This window comes from Coenobita brevimanus, chromosome 80 (assembly GCF_032717465.1).
Source record: "Coenobita brevimanus isolate Jiangsu-jjx chromosome 80, ASM3271746v2, whole genome shotgun sequence".
In the NCBI taxonomy this organism is placed as follows: Eukaryota; Metazoa; Arthropoda; class Malacostraca; order Decapoda; family Coenobitidae; genus Coenobita; species Coenobita brevimanus.
The window spans coordinates 16220402-16243399 of record NC_137033.1 but is presented as its reverse complement, the minus strand read 5'-3'; the positions used below and the strand labels follow the sequence as shown (position 1 = coordinate 16243399).

The window sequence follows — 22998 nt, the reverse complement described above, 5'->3', positions numbered from 1 at the left end:
TGTCTCCAGATGATTCTATTCAGGGCAGGGAGAGGAATGAGGCTGCAAAGTGGTTAACAGAGACTGCTTCTAATGATATCATTACAAACTGTCTCTCCAAAGCTTAACAAAACTGTCTGGAGGTATCAAGAATAGAATAATGTCCTCTGACTGAATGGGTTAAGAAATTATCCTAAGTGCCAAAGGTGAATATTGGCCTTATGCTCAGTTTCTAGGACTCTCTCTTTTCACTGGAACAACACCCTCATCAATTCGTGTTTCTCCTGGATGCAAGCATCAATCCGGGTATTCGGTCTGTGGGGAAAGAATCCTTAAGTTAAGGTAGGTCATGAGATAAGGCTACAATGGGTTTACATCAGAGGAGTGTTTAAAGTTTACTGTTTATGCAACACTATGCAGAGGGTCAGTGACTGGTCACTCTCAACTTAAGAGTTCCAGACTCATTAGCCTAGCTCCATGTCTTTATGCTTCTGATGGCAATAAAGGACTAGATGACAGACAGATATATAGATTATTCCTCTCAGTCATCTGCATGGAAACACTGTGTTAGGACATTTCCCTTCCCAAACATAACTGAATGCATCAAGCCCTTGTTTGATGTTGGTGATGTGTTCCAAACTATCACAACTTCTACTATATGCCTGGTAGCCACCTAAGAGTCATATAAACTTTCCAGTTCAATCTCTCCCTTTCCATTTGTTCCACAGGACCAACCCATCTCAAGGTTTTCCTCATAATACATTCCAGCACATTCATATCAACCTCCTCAAAGCTCCCAAACTTCTCACACAGATTATAAATAATAATGCATAAACACAAAACTTTACATATTTTTCCCAACCACTTCACCAAAATGAAGATATGTATTCCCCCATTTCTGCTGATTACTGAAAAATAAATGCTTATCAAAACTCCAAACAAATATTTACTATTACCCCATTAACATCCAATGCTCAATACACTGCCATTTACCAGTCACTTATTTTTACCTGATGAAGCTATGCCTTTCCTGCATACTGAGTTCCAAGCTGCAATTGCCTGAAATTCAATGAGCCTTACTTGTTTGATGCAAACTAGTCTCTTGGTTACTGATCAAATTACCCTCCAATCCAACTATACATACATGAAAAAAATAACCTGAAAGGGGTTAAGCATCTTACTAGAGTTAAAACAAATGTGCTACAAAATATACTCTACATCCAGACTTACTTTGACAAGAATAGTTGAAGTGTATCCTTTGTGCTACTGGGGAATACAGGCTGCCGAACAAGGTTGGCCAGAGTTAGCAGACATCCACGTAAGTCCCATTCCAGCTGAAATTTCTTGTTCTGTGAAAGAATATCAAGCTGACTCAGCACAAACAGATGAAAGAGCATAAGTACTGTAGTTATGGGACTGACTCATGCCTAATTCATATCTAGATCAGGTGCTGAAGAGGGAAACTTTCATCTGTTGGCTCCAACATACAAACACCTCTCAACTCCCACCTTGTATCTCAAAACGAGGATTGTGAACTGCAAGAGAGGGGCAACTTGAACCTGTTGTCTATCCAGTTTATGTTCAGATAAGCTTGAGGACACAAGAACAACAAAATATATTCACATCAATAACAGGGGCCACACAGATTACAGTATATACTGTAATAATGGTAGGCCAACATTGTAACCCTCTCAGTCTTGAGAACAATATTTGCATTTTTAATTCATCATATTCTTTCCTCTTCCTTCTGCCTACAGGTGACTATAAACTCCCTCTTCCATCTTTCTTTCCTTCATTCTTTTCTCTTCCTTCTGCCTGTGGGTGACTCTACACCAGGAAACCATTTACTAAGCTGAGTGGTAACCATATAACCATAGTGTGGCACCTGGTGGATTTGCAAGTAATTAATGCACTCCAATCGGATTGAGCTGGTGCAGGTTTATATCCAAGGAGTGGTTGGGGTTTACTGCTCACATAATGCCATTCAGGGATGAGTGAGGCTGGTCACTCTTATCTTAAATGTCAGGACCAACTTGACTACCCCAGGGCTCCCACGCTCCTCATGGGGCAACATAGGATTGGATGAAGGATGGATGGATGGATATTTTTAATGTAAAAGCTGTTTTACTAACATAAAATACCCAATAACATGTAAAACAAAAGTAAGTTTTAAAACCGGCTTCAAACCTTTATACAATATGAAACATTCTGTAAGCTTTGGAGGAATGCTTCTTAGGCAGATATGTTCAATTTCTTTCCTACGTGAAGCATGTGTGAAAACTGTTCAGAAGTGACACTGATTTAGACTACAGTAATTCCTCATTTTACACTTCTTTACCAATATACCATACCAAGTAAAATTGCCAATCATCATAAGAACTGTTTTCACATAACTTGCCATACGTATTACTAAGTAGTCAAGATGTGAAGTGAAGGATCAAGATTGACAGAACTCCTCATCTTTTATCTAAATATACCCCCCTTTTGGGGGGGAAAGCAGCCTAGGTACAGTATAAGTCCTGTAATCTGAACAGCAGGGGACCAAGGGTCTTTCGGACTATTGTTTTTTTCGGACTACTAGAGGGCCCTTTGAATACATAAGGAATACGTACATGATCATTAAATAAACACTTAAAATGACATGGGTTATTGTTTTACTCACGGGAAATGAATAGAAGTGTAGATGAATAGTTGCAGACAAGTACATCCAAGTCCAAGTCCAAGTCCAAGTCCAAACCAGATAAATCCTTAGATAGAGCCCAGGAAAAAAAAAAAAAAAAAAAAAAAAAAAAAAAAATTTGCCTTGACAAATTAGGAGTATTGGGATTTTCGGATTATGATTGGTGGTAAGATTGGAGGACTTTTACTGTACAGTATATAGAATAGACCAGTTAATTTGTTAAACTGCTTATGAACCATAACTTTCAATACATTCAGATACACCTTATCTTTAACAGCTACCTGGGAAGGGTAATCTGTCTTACTGAAGCACAACCCTCAATTATCCTCTTCGGTACAGTAACATCCTTTTAGTCAACTCTTGCTATCTCCAGATGAGTTTATTTAACTGAGGAATTAATGAAGGGTTTCTATAATCTTTCCATTCTGACATGCCTATGATTAAATCGTCTGGAGGCAAAAAGAATGAAATGAAGAACACAACACTAGAGTGGTGAGATTAATGTAAGATTTTCTCAACAAGGCAGCTTTTAGATCACATCTACAGTCTGAAGTGAAGAATAACTGTACAGAAGAACCAGATATCTATATGCAAGGACAATTACCCCATCAAGTTACAGTAGCTATATGTTTGTTTTAAAATTTATAGGCAGCCCAATATATCAGGAATGTTATCTGGAAATTCTATACCTGTCTGTCATCCAATCCTTTATTGTTCCGTCAGGAATGCAAGGGTTCAGGGCTAGACTGTTCAATACAGACATTTAACTCATAGACACCTGGCATATTTTGGCGCGGCTGCCCTCTCACAATGGGCATATTTCCCAAAATAGCTATTTTTCAAACCTTCATAACTGGGAAAGAATAGCAGTTAGGGAAACATATTAAGGACCATATCACTCATCAACTCTTTTTACGAATGAATGCATCCCCAGGTCTGCAGGTGGTCGCGTCGATGAGTATGTACGTGAAGAAGATTAGTAACTTTTGCCGCTTGAAGCGGGATGTCTCCGCGTTTGTGCGCACAGCCCTGACTTTGGCTTCATTCTCAACGTGATAACTTCTCCACTATTAGATAAACTAGACACAGCGGCATGCAAGGCATGCCCTATGGCACTATCACTGAGCCCTTTCCTAGTATCCTTGGGCAGAGGCTTGGCAGGGGTGAATGAGGCAAGGGGTCCGCATGAGGCGGGAACAGAATCGGACGAAGAGGTTTCAGAAAACATCATTCTACACCTGGCTAAGTCAAAGAGAAGCCTGAGGTACGCCTGCATCAGGTGGCGGGCATCTCTCCCTACCCTTTGGTAACAAGATCGCATGGCAGCCAGTTCAAACTGTGGCGGGAATAAACTTGTGGCTCCTCCCATCACCAGGCGGTCTCTGTTCACCCCTTTTGTGGTGGCCTATGCCATCAAACCAGTGCGTAGGGGTTATGACAGGAAAGCTTCCCCCAACACCCGTAGCATTACAGGAGCAAAAACATCACCTCTTGGAGCTAAACTCTTATAGACCACCAAACCCATTAAGACCACTTGGTGTCATTTAGTTATAAATTTACCACCCAACAACAAATTCCTGTTATTAAACTAAGTACTGTATGTGGAGTAAGATACACGAAGTTTAACTGTATTTTTGTCCTACCTCACATTTGATCAGCCCTAGATGAACCAGTAGGCTATTGGTGGGCAGAGACGACAGTTCACGCTCGGAACTAAATGCAGCTCTTGCCAACTCTTCTGTCACTCTCTTAACTTCTTCTTGCACCTGGAATAAGTAAGCAACAATTAAAGAATATGCCACACACCATGTAAATTCAATTGGAAAAAAAAGAAAAAAAGTTAGTTGCTATGATCATATCTAGCAAAATAATCTCAGAAAAATGAGAAGAGACTGGGAGTGAAAAGCATCAAGAAGGAAGTAAAAGGAGGAGATTGAGATGGTTTGGACATGTCAGGAGAATAGACGAAAGGAATTATGTGAAGGAGTGTAGAAACACAGAAGTAGTAAATGAGTGTCATTAAGTGAACAATAAATCACACCCATCTCCTGGATGTGCATCCTTATGAGCAACATCCAGTTGGAGCAAATTGACTGACTAAACCAAGAACTATCAATATCTTCAGAAAAAAGCAACTTTATATAAAGGACACTTGCTGTGGTATTGTTGACAACAGCCAATGATGCCACTCTCATCAAAGTGGTGAAGCATGCCATGATGTACTCCTCATCTGAGCCCTCCCCTTGCCGCCTGGCCTCCTCCAGTAACTGCTGTGGTCCAGAATTACCCAAGCCAAGAAGTCGACCTGCTGTGGGCTGTTCATTGAACTCTGAAGCTGTACACTGAAAGAAGAACATGAGATGTATGAGGTAAAGGAAGAATATAAATGATATGAGGAAAAATGCTCTTAACTATAAATGACATGTGGAAAAGGGCTTTTATGAGTTAACAGTGAAGGAGCACTGTGGTATGGATGTGGATGTGATGGAAAGCATTAGGAGAAATACTCTGAGGAGGTTTGGCCATGTGGAGAGGATGGAGAGCGAGAGACTAATGAGGAGAGTGTATGTGAGTGAGGTGGTGGGGGGGGAGGGAGGGGGGAGGCTGAGGGAGGGATGGAGTGGAGAGGTGTATACAAGAGTGGGGGCGTGAGCTGGAGGGAGGGTTGTAAAATGGCAGAGACAGGGTGACATGGAGGCGATTTGTTTCTGGTCACCCCTTACGGGACTAAAGTGTCTGGCAACAGATAGATAGAACGGTTAACAGAGACTGAGCTGCTTAGGCTGTACAGTGAAAGAGTATGAAAGCTAGGAAAAAATGGAAAGGTATCAATGGCATGTTGTAAATAGTTCTTAACAATCACAAAACTATACAAATTCTATCTATCTAGCTATTTAACTACCTATTGCCAGATACTTAAATCCTGAAGGGAATGGCCACAGGCAAACTGCCCAAATGTCACCTTAATTTAAAACTGTCAAATGAAAAAAATTTGAAGAAAGTAGTGTGGAATGATCGGTTTCTCCAGCAAGACCCCTCCTTGTACAAAGCAATACAAAATTTCACAACCAATATCATTTTATCAGTAATCCCTAACTACAAACTGAGGTGCAGTGGGATCCACAAATAAAGAAAGAGAATGCAAAAAAAGGCTGCAGTGAAATGAACCACAGAATTTTCAGGTTGGAATCCCAGCTCCGACTCACAATCAACTACCGGCATGTTAATTTATTATTACTTTTCTTTTTTTTTTTTACTATTCTATATAGGTGTGCTTCACATAAGCCTGTCAGAGAGTCATTACATCATTTATCAAGCTGTGTGGGGATGCTAGACCTATCCTGCATTGTTCTGTATATACAGTGCTTCAGTCATTTTGATCCCCTGTCAAAACATAAGCTCTCAGTTTTCATCATCAAATGTTGATTATGAAGAATAATTCATTATGAATCACATTACACACAAACAGGAAGCATTTAAAATTAATTAATTAACCACATTAATTCTTTTTGGATACTTCTTGCCACAATCTGACAATATTATTCAAAGTAGGAATGGCCACTCATAGTGATGGAGTTTATTAATGTTATACCTACCTCTCCAGCTTAAAATGTCTATCTTAGGCTGAATACAATCATCAGGATATGGGAAGAGCAACAGGAAAAATAAGGTGCCCATAGGCTTTACTCAACTCAGGAAGAGCCACGCACACTGAAAGGGTTTATTAGGGCTATCTCTAACCCCTCCTGTTCAAATGGCCTCTCCTAAGCTGAATGAAATTGTCAGGATATGGAAAGAATTAAATGACAAAAATATATCCCTATGCTTTATTCAATATGGAGCAGACCTCTTATACTGTTTTTTTTTTTTTTTTTTTAACCACTTTCATTTGAAAAATCCACCATAAACTGAATAAAATTACAAGAATATGGTAAGACCAAAATGATAAAGATGTCCCGGGGACCAGATTCTTAATACAGGCAGTTCTTGATGTAACTAAGGAGTTTTTTTTGTTAATATAATTTTTTTCATACAATTGTTAGTTCTCAATATAAGTAATAGAGGAGTAAAAAAAAAAAATCATACAATAGTTATAATATCCTAGAGAAAACTATTAAATCAACTTCACAGACAGCAACAGAACTTCAATGGGCAATTTTTCTTTAATTTACCAATGACTTAAAGAGAGAGAGAGAGAGAGAGAGAGAACATTAAACATGGGTACTTGCCATGAGGGCTGTCTGCAGATTGCCATACCTTCACTGGAGTAATAACAGCTTCTGAGCGTTTGAGGGGACTGACGCCTGAACCAGATACCTCTTGCACCTCATCCTCATCCTCTTCCTCATCTTCATCCTCATCCTCTTCACTGTCAGGTTCTTCATCGTTTTCCAGAGTGTCAAGGGCATCTAAACGGGCAATTTCTTGCAAGACAATAACAATACTTTCTCGGCCTTCTTCCCCTGAAACAAAAATACAATTGATGACCTCACTACAAAGTATGTACTGTATACAAATGGGTACAAAGTACCTATCAAACTATTATCCAATCCTTTAATGCTCAATATACAGTGTACAGACCCAGGGCTATGCTACTCAGTCCTATCATTTAAGGCAAGGATGTCCAGTCCCTTGTACCAGTGTAGCATTATGTGAGCAATGAACCACAACCAACCCTTGGATTGAAACCATTATGGGCCACAACTAGTGAAAACACCTAAATCCAGTATATTACTAGGTGCCCAAAAATTTTAAATTAATGTTAAAACAACCCTGGTAGTGTTCAAAAATAACAAGTAAAATGTTAAAACAACCATTGGTTAAAGAGCCTCTTGGCAAGGGTAGTTAGTTAGTTAGTGTTCCTACAGTCGTTTGAAAATACAGGTGGTCCTCATTATGGTTGGCCTTGCTGGATATATTTTTGGCTAATAAGTAATCAGTAAATTACGCAAATTGTTCATACTTAATCAACAGCCACTAAAAGATCAAACTCCCCAAAATGGTTTGACAGCAACTGTGCCAGAGCCGCGACCCAATGGTCTTTAGCATATAACTTTTACTTAAAATCAAAATGATCTGAATCATTCACTCAATTTAAAATTGCTAGAAACCATGCAAAAGCAGTAACTGACCTCACAAACTCAAACTTTCCTCACAACTGAGCATCCAAACTATTAGATAATCCAAATGACAATAGAATACTCTGGTCAGCTCTCAATTCTTCAACAATAACTTTACAAGTCACTACCAGTTCCCTCACTAAAATCTTCTGATGGTAACACCATAAATGACCCACAAGGTAAAGCGAACATCCTAGCCAGTACATTTGCCAGAAATTCTACTTTAGTGGAAGTCAGCCAGAATGTTCATATACTTGAACATGACTCTCCAGATATAGCTCCAATTAAGATACAGACTAGATCCATAATATCCGTTCTAGACAATTTACCAACCAACAAAGCTTCAGGTCCAAATGGAAATCCTCTAATTGTTTTGAATAAATGTTCCCCAGAACTTGCTGCTGGTCTAGCTAAATTATTCAGACTATGTATGCGTACTGTACTTCTTTATTCCCTAATTCTTGGAAAGAAGCCAATATCCACCCAATTTCAAAGAACAGAAGTTCCTCTAACCTCTCTCATTACAGACCAATGGCTATTAAATCTTCTCTCTTGGTAAAGTATTTGAGATTGTAATTAATAAGCACACTGTTAAACATCTTGAATCCAACAACTTTATTAGTGATGGAGAGTACGGTTTTTGCCAAGAAAGAGTCACTCTTGATATACTCCTGACTCAACCCATCCATCAATCAACTGACCAACATGGAGAAACCCATGCAGTAGCCCTTGATATCTCTAAAGCTTTTGATAGAGTGTGGCACTGTTCCCTGGTGCCCAAACTCCCTTGCTATTGCCTAACATCTTTTGTTCCTCTGATTTCCTCATATCTTAGCGACAGAAAGATAAGAGTAGATGATGTATACACCAATTTCCAGTCAATTAATGCTGGCGTGCCACAAGGATCAGTTCTGGCTCCAACCCTATTCCTAATTAATATTACTGATCTCTTATCTGTTGCCCATAATCCCATTCACTCATATGCAGATGACTAAACACTTTGCAGTTCATTCATACTTAAACACCCATTCACAAATTGCAGGGAGCACAACATCAAGCGAGTGGATAATGGTCGCCATCACCTACCACCTGTTCTAATAACTAGACTCACCAAACTGATTGTAGTTAAGATTGAGTGTGGTGAGGTTGTCCTTGTTGGTCATGGCATTGGCTACTGCCAGACCTCCCTCCACCTCTATCTCATTGCTGTCCAGGTGTAGTTCCTGTTATAATAATAATAATAATAATAACAACAATACAAAACAATGTTCTTCTTTTTATTATATCATTTTATTACAATTAATTACTGTGAACTCTTTCTTCCACATAAGGATGGGGTGAGGCAGAGGAAAGAAGAAACTTGATAGGAGGGGAATTAATCAACTGAATGGCCAGTAAAACAGTCACATCATCATTATCATCATCAAGATTTTTTCCTCACCTAAGGATGGAACGATGTAGATTAAAAAACAAAAAAGGGATTACACACACTAAGTTTTTCAAAAAATAAGAAAAGGGATTACCACATACACAGAGTTATTTATAAAATAATCCTACCTGCAAGCATATACAACACTATCTGTGCTGTACATGTACTCACTTTAAGCTGCAAGTGCCCATCAGTGAGGGCCTGAGCAATGTGCTTGGCACCAGCTGTTTTAATAAGACAGTCCCCAAAATTGATGACCTCCAGATTCTGCATGAGTGGTAGATGTGCTGCCATGGCACGTGCTCCACGGGGGGTGAATGTGCTGTAAGATTAAATTCCATAAACATGGTGAACAAATTACAAAATGTGATTCATAGGCATGGAAAACAAACGACAAGAAACAGTTTGTCAGCAGGGGGAAGACTTCACAAGATGCAGTTTACAGATATGGGGAATTAACTATGTGGGTAATTGTACTGAAGAGAAGATGCATTTTAAAGACATAGGAAACAAACTATTATATTCAAGAGGGATGCTAATAAATCAATATAATAGAGACAATAAGACCCAAATGAAGAAATGAAACAGAGAGATAACCATAAGACTTAAATTTATACAGGAAATGTTTGTAAGTCACGAATGTTTTTATATATATATATATATGGAGAGAGGGATGGCATTGGTAATGAATGTTGATGGATGGAATATCTCAAACTTGTTGTATGCTGATGATGCAGTACTGCATGGAAGTACCGGACAAGAACTTGGTAGGCTAGTGCAGAGTTTTGCTGATGTCTGTAAGCGTTGTTCCTTGAGAGTAAATGTAGAAAAGAGTGGACTGATGGTTATTGAGAGAGAAGGTGACTCCCAGTGCAATGTAACAGTGAATGGCGAGAGACTGGAATTGGTGTGGGAGTTCAAATACCTAGGTACAGTGATAGAAAAGAGAGGAAAACATGCAAAAGAAGTTGAAAGTAGACTGACACAAGGAAGAAAAGTAGCTGCTGCAATGAAGGCCTTGATAAGAAACAGAGGCTTGAGTGTTGCAGCTGCATGAGGCTTACATGAAGGAGTGTTAGTGCCAACTTTACCATATGGATGAGAGACTATGGTGTGGCATGAAAATGAAGTCAAGAGTAAGAGCAGTGGAGATGGGACTGCTGAGGAATGTATGTGGAGTACAGAGGGTGGACAGGATACAAAATAATGTGATTCGTGAAAGATGCGGAGTGAGGAAGTCGGTGGACACCAGAATTGAAGAGAGTATACTGAAATGGTATGGTCATGTGGAGAGAATGGATAACAATAGAGTGGTGAAGAAGGTATATCTGAGCGAATTCGAAGGAGGGAGGAGGCGAGGTAGGCCAAGGAGAAGGTGGAGAGATATGGTGGATGAATGTGTAAGGAGGAGAGGTTTGGAAGTCGGTGAGGCTAGGGAACTGACAGGAGATCGAGCTGGGTGGACGAATTTCGTGAGGAGCAGTGCATGATCAGGGATTTTTGGCACCCCTTTTTAACGTGGCAGCGTCTGGATTGACTCTGTCGGATACGATTATGTGAAGCTACAGAACGTGGTGAATGTTTTTGGCGTATCCGATGGAGCCAGGATTCCGGGGGCTTGAATGATAAGTGAATGGAAGTGTGGCTCATTGGACTGGGCAATTTTGGGCTGTCTGGACGTTGCTACTCCTCACCCTGCCCTTGGGTGGGAAAGGATGATGATGATGATGATGATGATGATGATGATGATGATGATGATGATGATGATTGATGATGATGATATATATATATATATATATATATATATACAGTATATAAAAAGGGGGGATGATGGAGTTAATAAGATCAAGAAATAATACAGTACCCTTCTCTGGGATTACCTGGAGACAGGATGATGATGATGATGACTCCTAACAATATTTACTGAATGTTTTATTGCAAAAATATTTACTTAATAAGAACATGAGCCTTAAGGCCATTCAAGGTAAAGCTGTACAGCAGTATAACCATCTCACAGAGATATGTTGATGAGAATGTTATTTAAAATTAAAATATAAACAAAACAGACAACAATGCTCACTTGTCATTTAGATTAAGTATCCTGAGGTCTGGATTGGTACTAAAGGCTTGTGCCAGTGCTGCAATGCCCTCATGGAATATTCCATTTTGTGGCATGGCAACCTCCTCTAAACTGCCAATGGCCTGGAAGAACTTGGAAAACTCAATGGCTCCCTCCTTCTCTAATCTGTTGCGCCCAGCAATGAATACCTGAAAGAAGACATGATGCTCTTCAAATATTCACCTATTATCCAATTCATTATTGCACCAACAGGAGTGTTGAGGTTCGGGGCCAAGCTACACAGTCCAGATATTGCAGCATTATTCTAACCAAACAACGGGGTGGAGTGGAGCCTACTATTGTGCCCCTGTTAACAGGGTGGAGAAACACAAATGCAGCATCCATCCCAGTACCAAACCTTCACACTTTTCCCCTGCCTCACTACTGTGAGGTGCTGTCGACTGCAAGGGAACATCAGTTCAATGAACAGTTCTGTCCTCCAGGGGTCGCTGCTTGCCTATGGTTGAAGAGTCTGCTCAGCCTGACAGACTAGGGTTGATCAACAACAACAATAATGTAAAAAGACAGGTTATAATCTAGCCACACTGTATTAAAATTCTGTACAGCCTGCCACTGTCTTATTCTAATTAAGCCTTTCTTGTGCAATGCTATCAAAGCAAATCACCAATCATTAAAGAAAACATTGCTGATACAGGAACAGCTCATAAACTACTCAGGCTATGTCAAATCAATCAATCAATTGCCAGACGCCATAATCCCGTAAGGGGTGGCCATTGACTTTAAGTTATTTGTTTTACGGGAAGGGGCACTAACCCTCGACCAACTCACTTGTTGACACGTAGGAAGCACATATGGTTTGGTTATATGATTACCACCCAGCGCTGTAAATGGTTTCTTGGCTTAAAGGAAACCATTTGGTTTGTCACTCAATGTAAAGCCAACTGTAAAGGAAAGAAAAGCAATAAGAAGAGACAGGCAAGATGGGAGAAATAGGAAGACAGGAGGGCAGCCACAGAAAAAAATTAATAAATAAATCAAGGCTAAGGAAGAAGTAGGCAGCACTACATCAAGTGAGTGGATGATGGTAGCCACCACCTACCACTATGAAAATGGTAATTATGGCGCTCCAACTGGATTGAGCTGGTGAAGGTTTATATCCAAGGGATGGTTGGGGTTTATTGCTCATGTAATGCCACTCAGGGATGAGTGAGGCTGGTCACTCTCATCTTAAGTGTCACGACCAACTTGCCTAGCCCAGGGCTCCTACGCTCCTCGTGGGGCAACATACAATTGGATGATGGATGGATGGATGGAAAATAATTACTGAAGAAAAAAAAAAAAATTGGTGAACATAATGAATAAATTCTATTTACCTACCTATCTATTGCCAGACACTGTAATCCCATATGTGGTGACCACAAACATAGCACCTCCATGTCGCCCTGTCCCCTGCCATTCCACTGCCCTGCTCCCAGCTCGCACCCCCCTCTCTCATATACCTCTCCACTCCATCCCTCCATCTCATCTTTGGCCTCCCCCTCCACCTCACTCACATACACTCTCCTCATCAGTCTCTCACTCTCCATCCTCTCCACATGGCCAAACCACCTCAATGGCTTTCTCCCAATGCTTTGTATCACATCCACATCCACACACAATGCTCCTTCACTTCCTCATTTGTCAGTCTGTCTCTTCAAGTGACTCCACATGCTCCTCTCAGATAACTCATTTCCACTGCTCTCACTCTTGACTTGTGTCCCTCCAACAAGGTCCAAGCTTCACTTCCATACGTTAGAGGTGGTATCACAATACTGTCATACAGTGTGAGTTGGGAGCAGGGCAGTGAAATGGAGGGTGACAGGATGACGTGGAGGCGATTTGTTTGTGGCCACCCCAAACGGGATTGAGGCGTCTGGCAATAGATTGATAGATAGATGCTCACTTCCCTGTTTCTTATCAATGCTTTCAAAGAACCAGCAACCATTCTTCCTTGTTGTACCCTTTCAAGCACTTCATCCTCTAAACTTCCATCCTCACTCATCACACAACCCAAGTACTTAAACACACTCACATTTTCCATTTGCTCCTCATCAAACCTCACTGTATATTCTGTGACTTCATTTCTCTCGAAGACCATAACTTTGCTTACCCCTACATTCGCCTTTAAATTCCGTTTCCTACAAACTCTCACAAACTCGTTCACCAAGCCTTGCAGCACCCCTTCGTCTTCATTTAACAACACAGTATCATTTGCAAACAACAGTACCGGGAGTTTCCACACACTGCTCTCTCTCACATTAGGGCCGCTCCAACATCCACTGCCCTACCTTGTATCTCTTTTAAAACCCCATCCATATACAGACTGAACATCCATGGAGACATGTCACATCCCTGTTTCAGTTCAACCTTCAAAGAGAAAAATTCACTCAGTTCACTGTCCACATGATTTGCAGCCTTAGCATCCTCATACATACTCTTCACAGCATTCAACAACTGCCCATTTACTACATATATTCTTAATACTTTCCACAATCCTTGTCTATCCACCTTGTCATATGCTTTCTCCAAATCCATGAAAGCCACATACAACTTCTTTCCCCTCTCTAGAAACTTTTCTACTAAAGACCTAAGAATGAATATCAGATCTACACAACTTCTTCCCTTCCTAAAACCTCCCTGTTCTTCTCCAACTAATTCATCTGTTATTTCCCTATGTCAATAAGTATCCTATCATATACTTTTCCTATTACACTAAGAAGACAAATGCCTCAATAATTACCACACAATTCTTTTTCCTTTTCCTTTGTACAAGGGAGTAATTCTACCTGACCTCCAGTCCTCTGGGACTTTACCTTCCTCCTAGGCCAATCTGCATATCTTCCACATCCATTCGACTACTATCTCTCCTCCATGCTTCAGCATTTCATCACACACTCCATCCATTCCTGGAGCTTTCCCCAATTTGACTTTCTTCATTGCTTCCCCAACTTTGATCTTACTCATTTCTTCCTCTTTTCTCACATCCCTCCTTCTCCCAGCCATTCCCCAGTCACTTATACTCACATTACTTTCATTCCCAATGTTCAACAATTCCTTAAAGTGTTCACTCCATCAGCTCACTTTTTCTCCCTTCTCCACTAGTAATCTACCATTTTTATCTTTCACTCCCCGACAAACTTCTTTAACACCCTGTCTAACTCTCTTTACCTCTTTCCAAAACATTTTCTTATATTCCCTCTACTTAACACTCAAATTCCTTCCAAATTCCTAAATCACTCCTTACTCTCTCTTACTAACTTTTTCACCTCTCTCTTCCTCTCTATATATAACTCTCTCTTCCATCTCCCATCTTTCTCCACACCCATTTCTCATACACTCACTATATGCTTTCTTTTTTTGTGCCACAGCCTGTCCCACCTCTTCATTCCACTATGCTGTTCCTTGCACCCCTTTTCATTTTCTCTTCACCCCACACACCACCTCACATGCTGCACAGATTTCTTCTGTGAATATCTTGCACACACCTTCCACATCCCCAATCAGCTCCAAATCACATTTACCCAATCGCTCCTCCACTTTTCTCCTATATTCTGCCTTTTTTCCACCCTCTTGTAACCTTTCTACCCTCCTTGTACGAACTACTTCCTCTTGTCCTTCCCTTTCTCTATTCCTCCATTTCATTTGGACCTTGACTTTCATCACCACCAAGTGGTGGTCAGAAAGTCCACTCCCCCAACCTCTATATGAACTTGAATCCATTACACACATTCTCTCATCCGCATACATGTAATCAATCATTGTCTTCCGTTCATTCAGTTCACCACCCACCCTTCTCATCACTCGCTACGTATAACTGTGGATCATTTTGTGTCTGAAGAAGGTACTGGCTATATTAATCCTCTCCCAGCAAAAATGCCCACTAGAGCACCGCCATTCTCATCCACTTCTGCAGGTACACCCCACTCACCAACTACTCCATCCACCTTCACATTCTCTACTTTTCCATTTGTATCTTCAATTAGTTACACTCTCTCATTCCTTTCAAACTTTTCCATGCATGCTTCCACATTTGTCCTGAACTCTTCCTTCACTCTGCTTGCACGATCTTGCACTGGCACATACACACACACAATCGTCTATATTTGTGGTCAAACTTTCAATCTTACCCACACAATGCTTGAGCCAACTGATCCATACTTTCTTACATTCTCCTTCCATCTCTAGCACAAAATACTTTACACACTCCTTCTTTTGCCCTCTCATTCTCACCCACTCCCATGCATATACTCCATCCATACTCCCATTCTCTCACAGTCTCACCTTTACCATTTAGTTCCAGTTAATCCACATACATCCACTTTTGCACCCTCAAGCACCTGGACAATCTCTTTTTCACATCATTTGCACCCCTTACATTCCATGTCTTTGTTTGGTTTTAAATCAACACCTGTTGGTCAGTCCTGGTCCAAAGCTTCTCGTTCGTATTTTTAGTTAGTTTTCTGGGAAGGGGCACTAACCCTCCGCCAATCCAACTGTTGTCACATAGGAAACACGTGTTGGTTAGTTATAAGGTTACCACCCATAATGAATAAATTAATTCTATATAATGCAACCTTATGGGAAAACAAGTCACTAGTGCATCTGAATTTAAAAAAAAAAAAAAAAAAAAAAAAAAAAAAAAAAAAAAAAAATGACAACATTGTGTTGCTGCAAAATTTGAGATACAACTAAACAATGGAGAAGTAGCTCATAATCAACCATGACCATCAAATCTCCAGACTACATGAGTAATGGAAAGCTGCCTAACTATAAGATGAAGGCTGCTTTATTCAACTAACATGAAAAATACCGTCTTTCTCTTTCCCTCTAAAATACTTAATCAGACTCATGTGGAACATAGAGTAACCCCCTGTTGTTCACAGTTTTGAGGTTGCCAGTTTGTTATTTGCAGATGGATAACCCATCACAAAATTCATTAGTAAAATATGTACTCTGGGAAGATTTAATAAAGCTTATAACCAGAAAATACACTTCAAACAAGTAGAGTCCAACATCTGGCGATGCTTTGCAGAATTAAACAATCACATAATCAAATTATGGCTGTGGTGGCCCTTTTACATGTGTTTTCATTAAACGTGAATTTTCACTACTGTATTTGTGGATGGGTGATTCCCAAAAGTAGTCTTTCTCTTTCTCTATTCCTTTTCTGCTTATTCCTCCTCCTTCCATCTCTTCCTTTCAACTACCTTCACAAATCCATTCTCCTTTACTGCTCCTTACTTTTTGTTCAGTACATGACTCACAAGAAATGCACCCAACAAACATCCCCCCAGACTATGATATGTATCCATCATCTTATAACTCCAGGTCCCTGTTTCAATTCTGGTGCAAACACTCTACAGTAAAGAGACCAAGCCCAAAAGTCTCATGGCCAGCCCAAGAATCAACTCCAGATCATCCAACTGTGGGCCAAATGTGCTTTGATTACTCCACAACCACCACCCTTTTCAGTGAATTTACCTTAAGCTTAAGCGGAGCTCCAGCTGCCTTGGCATTCTCCACCAGCTTCATGAGTGAATTAGCCAGCATGGTGCCACCCTTGATGCCTAGACCATTGTTGTTCAGTCGTAATTCCTGTACAGTTAAAGCAGAGAAAATTATAGCAATCACACATGAACCACAGATATGTACAATAAAATTCAAAGCTCAAAAGGAATTTTGATTAGTAAAATAATAATACAGTATGTCATCACAGACTAAATATAAGGGTGCATTCTAAAATATCAAAACTTTTTACACAAAAGATGTGTAGGTGGTAATCAATGAACAATCACGGTTGACCTAAAGTGACAATTTACATTTTATAAGAGTATGTATATATGAATTACTATACTGCACTACATTAGTTTACAAGTTTTGCCCTATCACTGATCAGACCTCAAGTGTGTAGCAGACTGGAGAGCTCATGAAGTCAATCATTCCTTCCACTCCAACTGGTCCAAGTGCATTGTCACTTAGGTCAAGTTCCTTTAGCTTTGCTCCTGCTTGAAGCAAACCCGAGAAGAGATGGCGCTGCCAAAGCAAAGAAGTTAAAGTCAGTTGGATCACTAAGTAAGAGGAAGTAGCTAGGTGCTGTATCTACAGTACCAGTAAGTGAGGAATGAAGAAAAAAAAAAAAAATAATAATAATAATAAGATAAAGTGGGCTCACGTTTTTCATTTCTAACTGGTTCTGGGTATACAGTACATGAAGAGCAAATAATGTGTGTATCAAATAAATGTAGCTAAGTAAGATACCCCACTTAATGATTTAACCAAAGGCTACATCTGGAACAAGTTTAATCTTACACACTTTTCTGCACAATGGATGGGATTTGCCTTGCTTGTAGGCTTTTAACTCTGAAATTTGAGCTTATCTGCAATGAAAGGAAATAAGTGAAAGTTTGTAATTACAGTACAGTATACTCCTAACCCCTCCACCTGGAAAAATCAGCCAATGCCTGAAATGATTAATAATAAAAACATATTGTAAAAAGAATATACTGTATACACAAAATTATGAACAGCAACCCACATCAATTATGAAAATTCAACAAGAGAATTACCTAAACTATAAATTAACACCTGACAATCCAGTGAGCTAAGGCACCCCTACTGGATGCAGCCTATGTGGGTATACATCTGTGGGATGGGTAGAATTTATTGCTTTAGCCTTATATAATGCAACTCAGGGATGAGTGACTTGTCAGTCTTGCCTTAATTATCTGGATTAAGCAAAGCAGCCTAGCCCCAGACCCCTACACTCCTGATAAGTTAATAAATGACTGGATGATAAACAGATAGGTAGATGAATACAGGCAAATTCTGATTTACGATACACCGGAATAGAATGAAGGTAGAAATACCACCCTACCCTGCCTATCATAGTCCTACCCCCAGTTTTGCAATGGTTTTGATTTTTTTAAAATTGATTTTGATGAATATTTTAGACTTAGATTTTGTGTTTAGGTTGAATTATAAACTGTTTTTAGACTCAGATTAATGTGTTTTAGTCACAGGTGGAGTGAACACTGTCATTTGGGGCAAGGATTCTCGCCCATCAGACGAGGAACAAAACAGAGTGGACAACTTGGCAACTCAACAAAGAATATTTTGCGTCTGACCATGGGACATCTAACTTATCATGGAACACATAATACTAATTATACATAAATATTAATAATTATGAAAGCCTTAAACAGTACCAGTAAATATTTCATGCCCTGATGAAAACTGTGACATCAATAAATCATGTATTTACAATTGGGCTGTTTGAGGGAAGACACGTTGAAAATACAAAGGAATTTCTAAATAAATGCTGGAAAATAAGGGAGAAGAAAATAAAGGAGCTCAGCAACCAGAACAGTAACTAAAACGACATAAAAAGGGACCGTTGAAAAGGCTATCCCATTCGCATCATCGATCGCATTCCCCATTAAAACATCAACAATTCTCCATCACAACAATTTGCACCTTGGACGATTCTGCGTCATTCATACATTATTATTATGCATAACATATTTTTATTTAATTGTTCCCGGACCATCTGATGGTGGGATTGTATTGTATACAATGCTGCTGCTTATTCTCTGCCAAGTTTGAATACAAGTTGGAGATCACATTCTCCAGAGACCTTGACTGGGTACAAGCAAGACGGGCACTGGTTTTAGGATTAAATTAGTTTCTTTTACAGCTGTTAGGCCATTTAGATTGGCTTTAAACTTTTATTTTGGACTCATTTGGGTGGGTCTAGGACTTGGTTGGAGGGCAAACCCAAGGCTCAAAAAAGCATCCCTATACTTTTCATATTAAATCGGCTCTGATTTACGATAACCAGCGTAGCAATGGGTTTTTTACTTAATCAACTGCTTTGTTGAACCGGGGTTTGCTGTACCAGTACACACAGGTCAGTCAAACACAAACCAGGGCATCTGGGATCTCCGTCTTGAGGCGTCCAGTGAAGAGGTCCTTCCAGTGTGCACGTTCAAATTCTGGGTGAGCAGCCAGCGCATCTCCCATCACTCTGGCAGCCTCCACCCCAAGTGTATTGCCCTCCAGCTGAAGGCACCGCAGATCCTGCGCACTTCTGATGGCAGCTGCTGCATCTTTGACTGTTGAGGAGTGCGCAGTAAGTCCTCCTTAAAAGTCACCAGTTCATGATCTGTTTTGGCTACTAAATCCAGAGTTACTGTATTAAGAAAAATAGACAAAAAAGTTCCAGTAATAGCTATACAACTATTTGGCTGATTTGGCAATTTCTTCCGATTTACAATACTGGTAGCAACTGCATGGGAAAAAAAAAAAAAAAAAAATGACATATTGGAACATATCCCTGTCTTCAATTTGGAACTGTAATTACGTACTGTAGTGACGGAGGGTTGCAGAACATTTTGAGGGGAGTGAAAAATAATGGGGAAGTGGGCATGGAAGTTAAAAAGTCATTAGAAGATACTTTTGTGACCCCCCACACTATTTTACAGAAGTGTCTTTCTTTCCTTCATTCTTTCCTTTTTCTTCTGCCTATTGGTGACTCTACACTGAGTGACAGGCCAAATGGTTTCCTGTACACCATGAAACCATTTCCTATGCTGGTGGTAACCACAGAGCCTAACTAAATTATGGCACCTGGTGGTTTAGTCGGTAATTAAGGCGCTCCAATCAGACTAAGCCTGTGCAGGTTTATATCCATGGGGTGGTTGGGATTTACTGTTCACGTGATGCCACTCACGGATGAGTGAGGCTGGTCCCTCTCATCTTAAATGTCAGGACCAACTTGCCTAGCCCCGGGCTCCTACGCTCCTCAAGGGGCAACATAGGATTGGATGACGGATGGATGGATGAAAGTTGAAATCTGTTGGATGGACATACAAAAAGTATGTCAACAGTGAGAATGGCAGACATGAGTTAGCTAAGAGGAGTGTATGGAGCTATATGGAGAGACAGACAGACAGAGAAAAAGTTCAGGAACACTGTTGTACTCACAATGATGTGCTGGAAAGTGTAAGGATGAGATGTTATCCTTAGATGGTTTAGCCGTGTCGAGGAAATGGATGACAAATTGACTTGAAAAGCGTAAGTGAAGTAGAAGGAAAGAAAGGTAGAGGAAGATCAAGAAAAAGTGGATGGGTGGAGTGGAAAGGTATGCAAGAAACAGCTGTTGCTGATCAACCCCAGCAAGTCTGGCTGAGCAGTCCTAACACAGTCGACTGGAGGAGTGTTGCCTTATGGTGGAAGACAGGAAACATGAAGGTAATTTATTCATGGCCAGACCTCCAGGAATAAGGTATTTGGCTGTAGCTAGATACTAGGTATAGACTGACAGACAGGGGAGAAGGGATATATTTTTATTTTCAGGCAAACATGAATTTTATGGCTAAAACAAGCTTTTTCTTGTTTTCTTTTGTAATTCATTTACTTTTGACCCTCACTTCTTGCGGAAATGTCTCATTTTCCTGCTTTCTCTCCCTCTTCAACCTTCTCACTGATAATGGGGACCTGTGGGAATGAGGGTTTTAGCCAGGGTACATGCAGGGAAATGAAGCATTTCCACTGAAAAATGAACTTGGTTGAAAAAAAAAAAAAAAAAACTTGCTTTATCCAAACCTAACCACATCTACCTTCACCCCAGACCCCATGCCCCTCAAAACATTAACCAAATCTCATCTAATCAAACCAGATCAATGGTATGTAAAGAAAATTGGACAACTAAACTGATTTTAAGTGTCAATCTAATTTCATCTAACCAAACCTAACTTAAACTCATGTAGCCTAACTATCCCATCTCCAGTATTACTATATTCCGGAGATAATGGTATGCTACATGAAAAAACAAGGTAAATTTTTAGAATCATGCCTAATTAATGGATAATCATATGCTCATTACTGAATGTAAACACTTCTCTGCACTTTCTATTATATATGCATACATCACATTTTTTTTTTTTTTTTTTTCTTATGTACTGTACTTAGTAAACAGTGGTGGACGGGAGTGATTCTCCAGTTTCTACACTACTTCCGTCTTTTACTGCATCAAGTTCACTTGGGTTAGTAGGAACGATTGATTAATGACGGACTGAACTTAGAGTTGAACCTACCTGTGAAGTCCGGCATGGTGAGTGACCAACTATCTATCTATCTATCTATTGCCAGACGCCACAATCCCGTAAGGGGTGGCCACTTGACTTTGAGTTATTTGTTTTACAGGGAGGGGCACTAACCCTCCACCAACCCACTTGCTGACATGGTTATTTTCAAAATTACACATTTCTACAACTTTAAATCTACTGTAATGATAATTACAGTACAGCTTTATTATTGTTATAGTTTGAAAGAAAATATGTTTATAAATTCTATGCATGGGACCTCTCCTGCAGTTGCATCAAGAAATTATACCCCAAAATATTGCTAGTGGTGTGGATGCCATAAAAACATGTACTGTATACATGTCTGCCTGTAAAAAAAAAAAAAAAAGGGGGGGGAGGAGGACCTCATACATTTCTGCTTTATTATAATAGGATGTATACTCTGAAATACGGGAAAATGAAACTGCAAAACTCCCAGTGGTTGAGTAACAAGAATCATTGGCTATGTAGCGGTACCGGTACGTTATTTTAATACTTTTCTTTCTTTTACACTTAAATTGTAAATATGAAATTGAGTTAAATCAATCGTTCGATTTAAATATGCACTTAAATAAAGATCTGAATAAATCTGCTACCTACCGTAGTTAAAATGTAACCCTACCACAGCAAACACTGAGGCCTATAGCCTTCATACCTTACCATCTTCCACTGTATCCCATTTGTTGTTTTGACCAGCAAAGCTCAATGTTGTCGACATTACCAACTGTGATGGGAAACCTTTACAGTGAGGAAAATACACAATTTACCGCCAAGACACACCACACTCTTTTCGAATATAAACATACACAAGCGGTTGTTATTGTAGTTCTAGGAGTAATACAAGATTTATTATGAAAAATCATCTCATTTCACTGTCAGATCTAGAAATATAATTTTGTACGATTATTGATATTACGAAGAATATTTATATTTCCTTCGTAGTGGAACCTTACAAAGGGATGTATTCCCAAAAATTCTTGAGTATCCGTTCGTTTAAAAATTTTGTCTGCACTTATTTATATAGTCAGTGCAATTATCAAACATTTGACAACTAAACTACTATGAAATAAAATAAGTTTTGATAACATTAAACTGCTGGAGCCTTGTTAATCACAGAATATATCTAAGATCCTTTGTGATTATCGCGCCATTAGTGTATTGTTTTGCACACAAGTTCTGAGGAAGACAAGCGTTGAAAAATTTTCATTCATAAATATCAAACCACAGTATCAAACTCATTTGTCATTACATGTTTATTATGGCTCATCCATTGTCATCAACCAAACCCGATTTCCAGCAATAATTCATTGATTTAGTTAATTATCACTAACAAACATTTTTGTAATCATGAAACAAATTCATTTCTCTTCAATGACAAAATTTTATTTCTGTTAACTTTCTGCAGCCATTATCGTCTTCCAAACCTTACTTCAAATAATAATTCACAGTCTTAAAGCAAATATAACTGACAAATACGACTCACATTATACTCACTTCTCCCTCGGTTACAGACACTGAGCTCAATGAGCTCAGAGTCTGTAACTCATTAG

General features: G+C 39.6%; 1 protein-coding gene across 1 annotated transcript; it reads right to left on the bottom strand.

Annotated features, from left to right (window-relative positions):
• Nucleotides 1-113: 113 nt before the first annotated feature.
• On the bottom strand, nucleotides 114-22191 carry RanGAP (Ran GTPase activating protein). The gene is made up of 12 exons (XM_080279682.1): nucleotides 22109-22191; nucleotides 19251-19438; nucleotides 17226-17360; nucleotides 16809-16922; nucleotides 11289-11476; nucleotides 9380-9530; nucleotides 8891-9002; nucleotides 6917-7122; nucleotides 4816-5001; nucleotides 4303-4425; nucleotides 1210-1328; nucleotides 114-294 (listed from the first exon to the last, which is right to left on the bottom strand). Exons 1-12 carry the CDS (start codon nucleotides 22164-22166, stop codon nucleotides 228-230), a joined length of 1647 nt encoding a protein of 548 aa, XP_080135808.1. The 5' UTR covers nucleotides 22167-22191; the 3' UTR covers nucleotides 114-227.
• Between the last annotated feature and the right edge of the window lie 807 nt (nucleotides 22192-22998).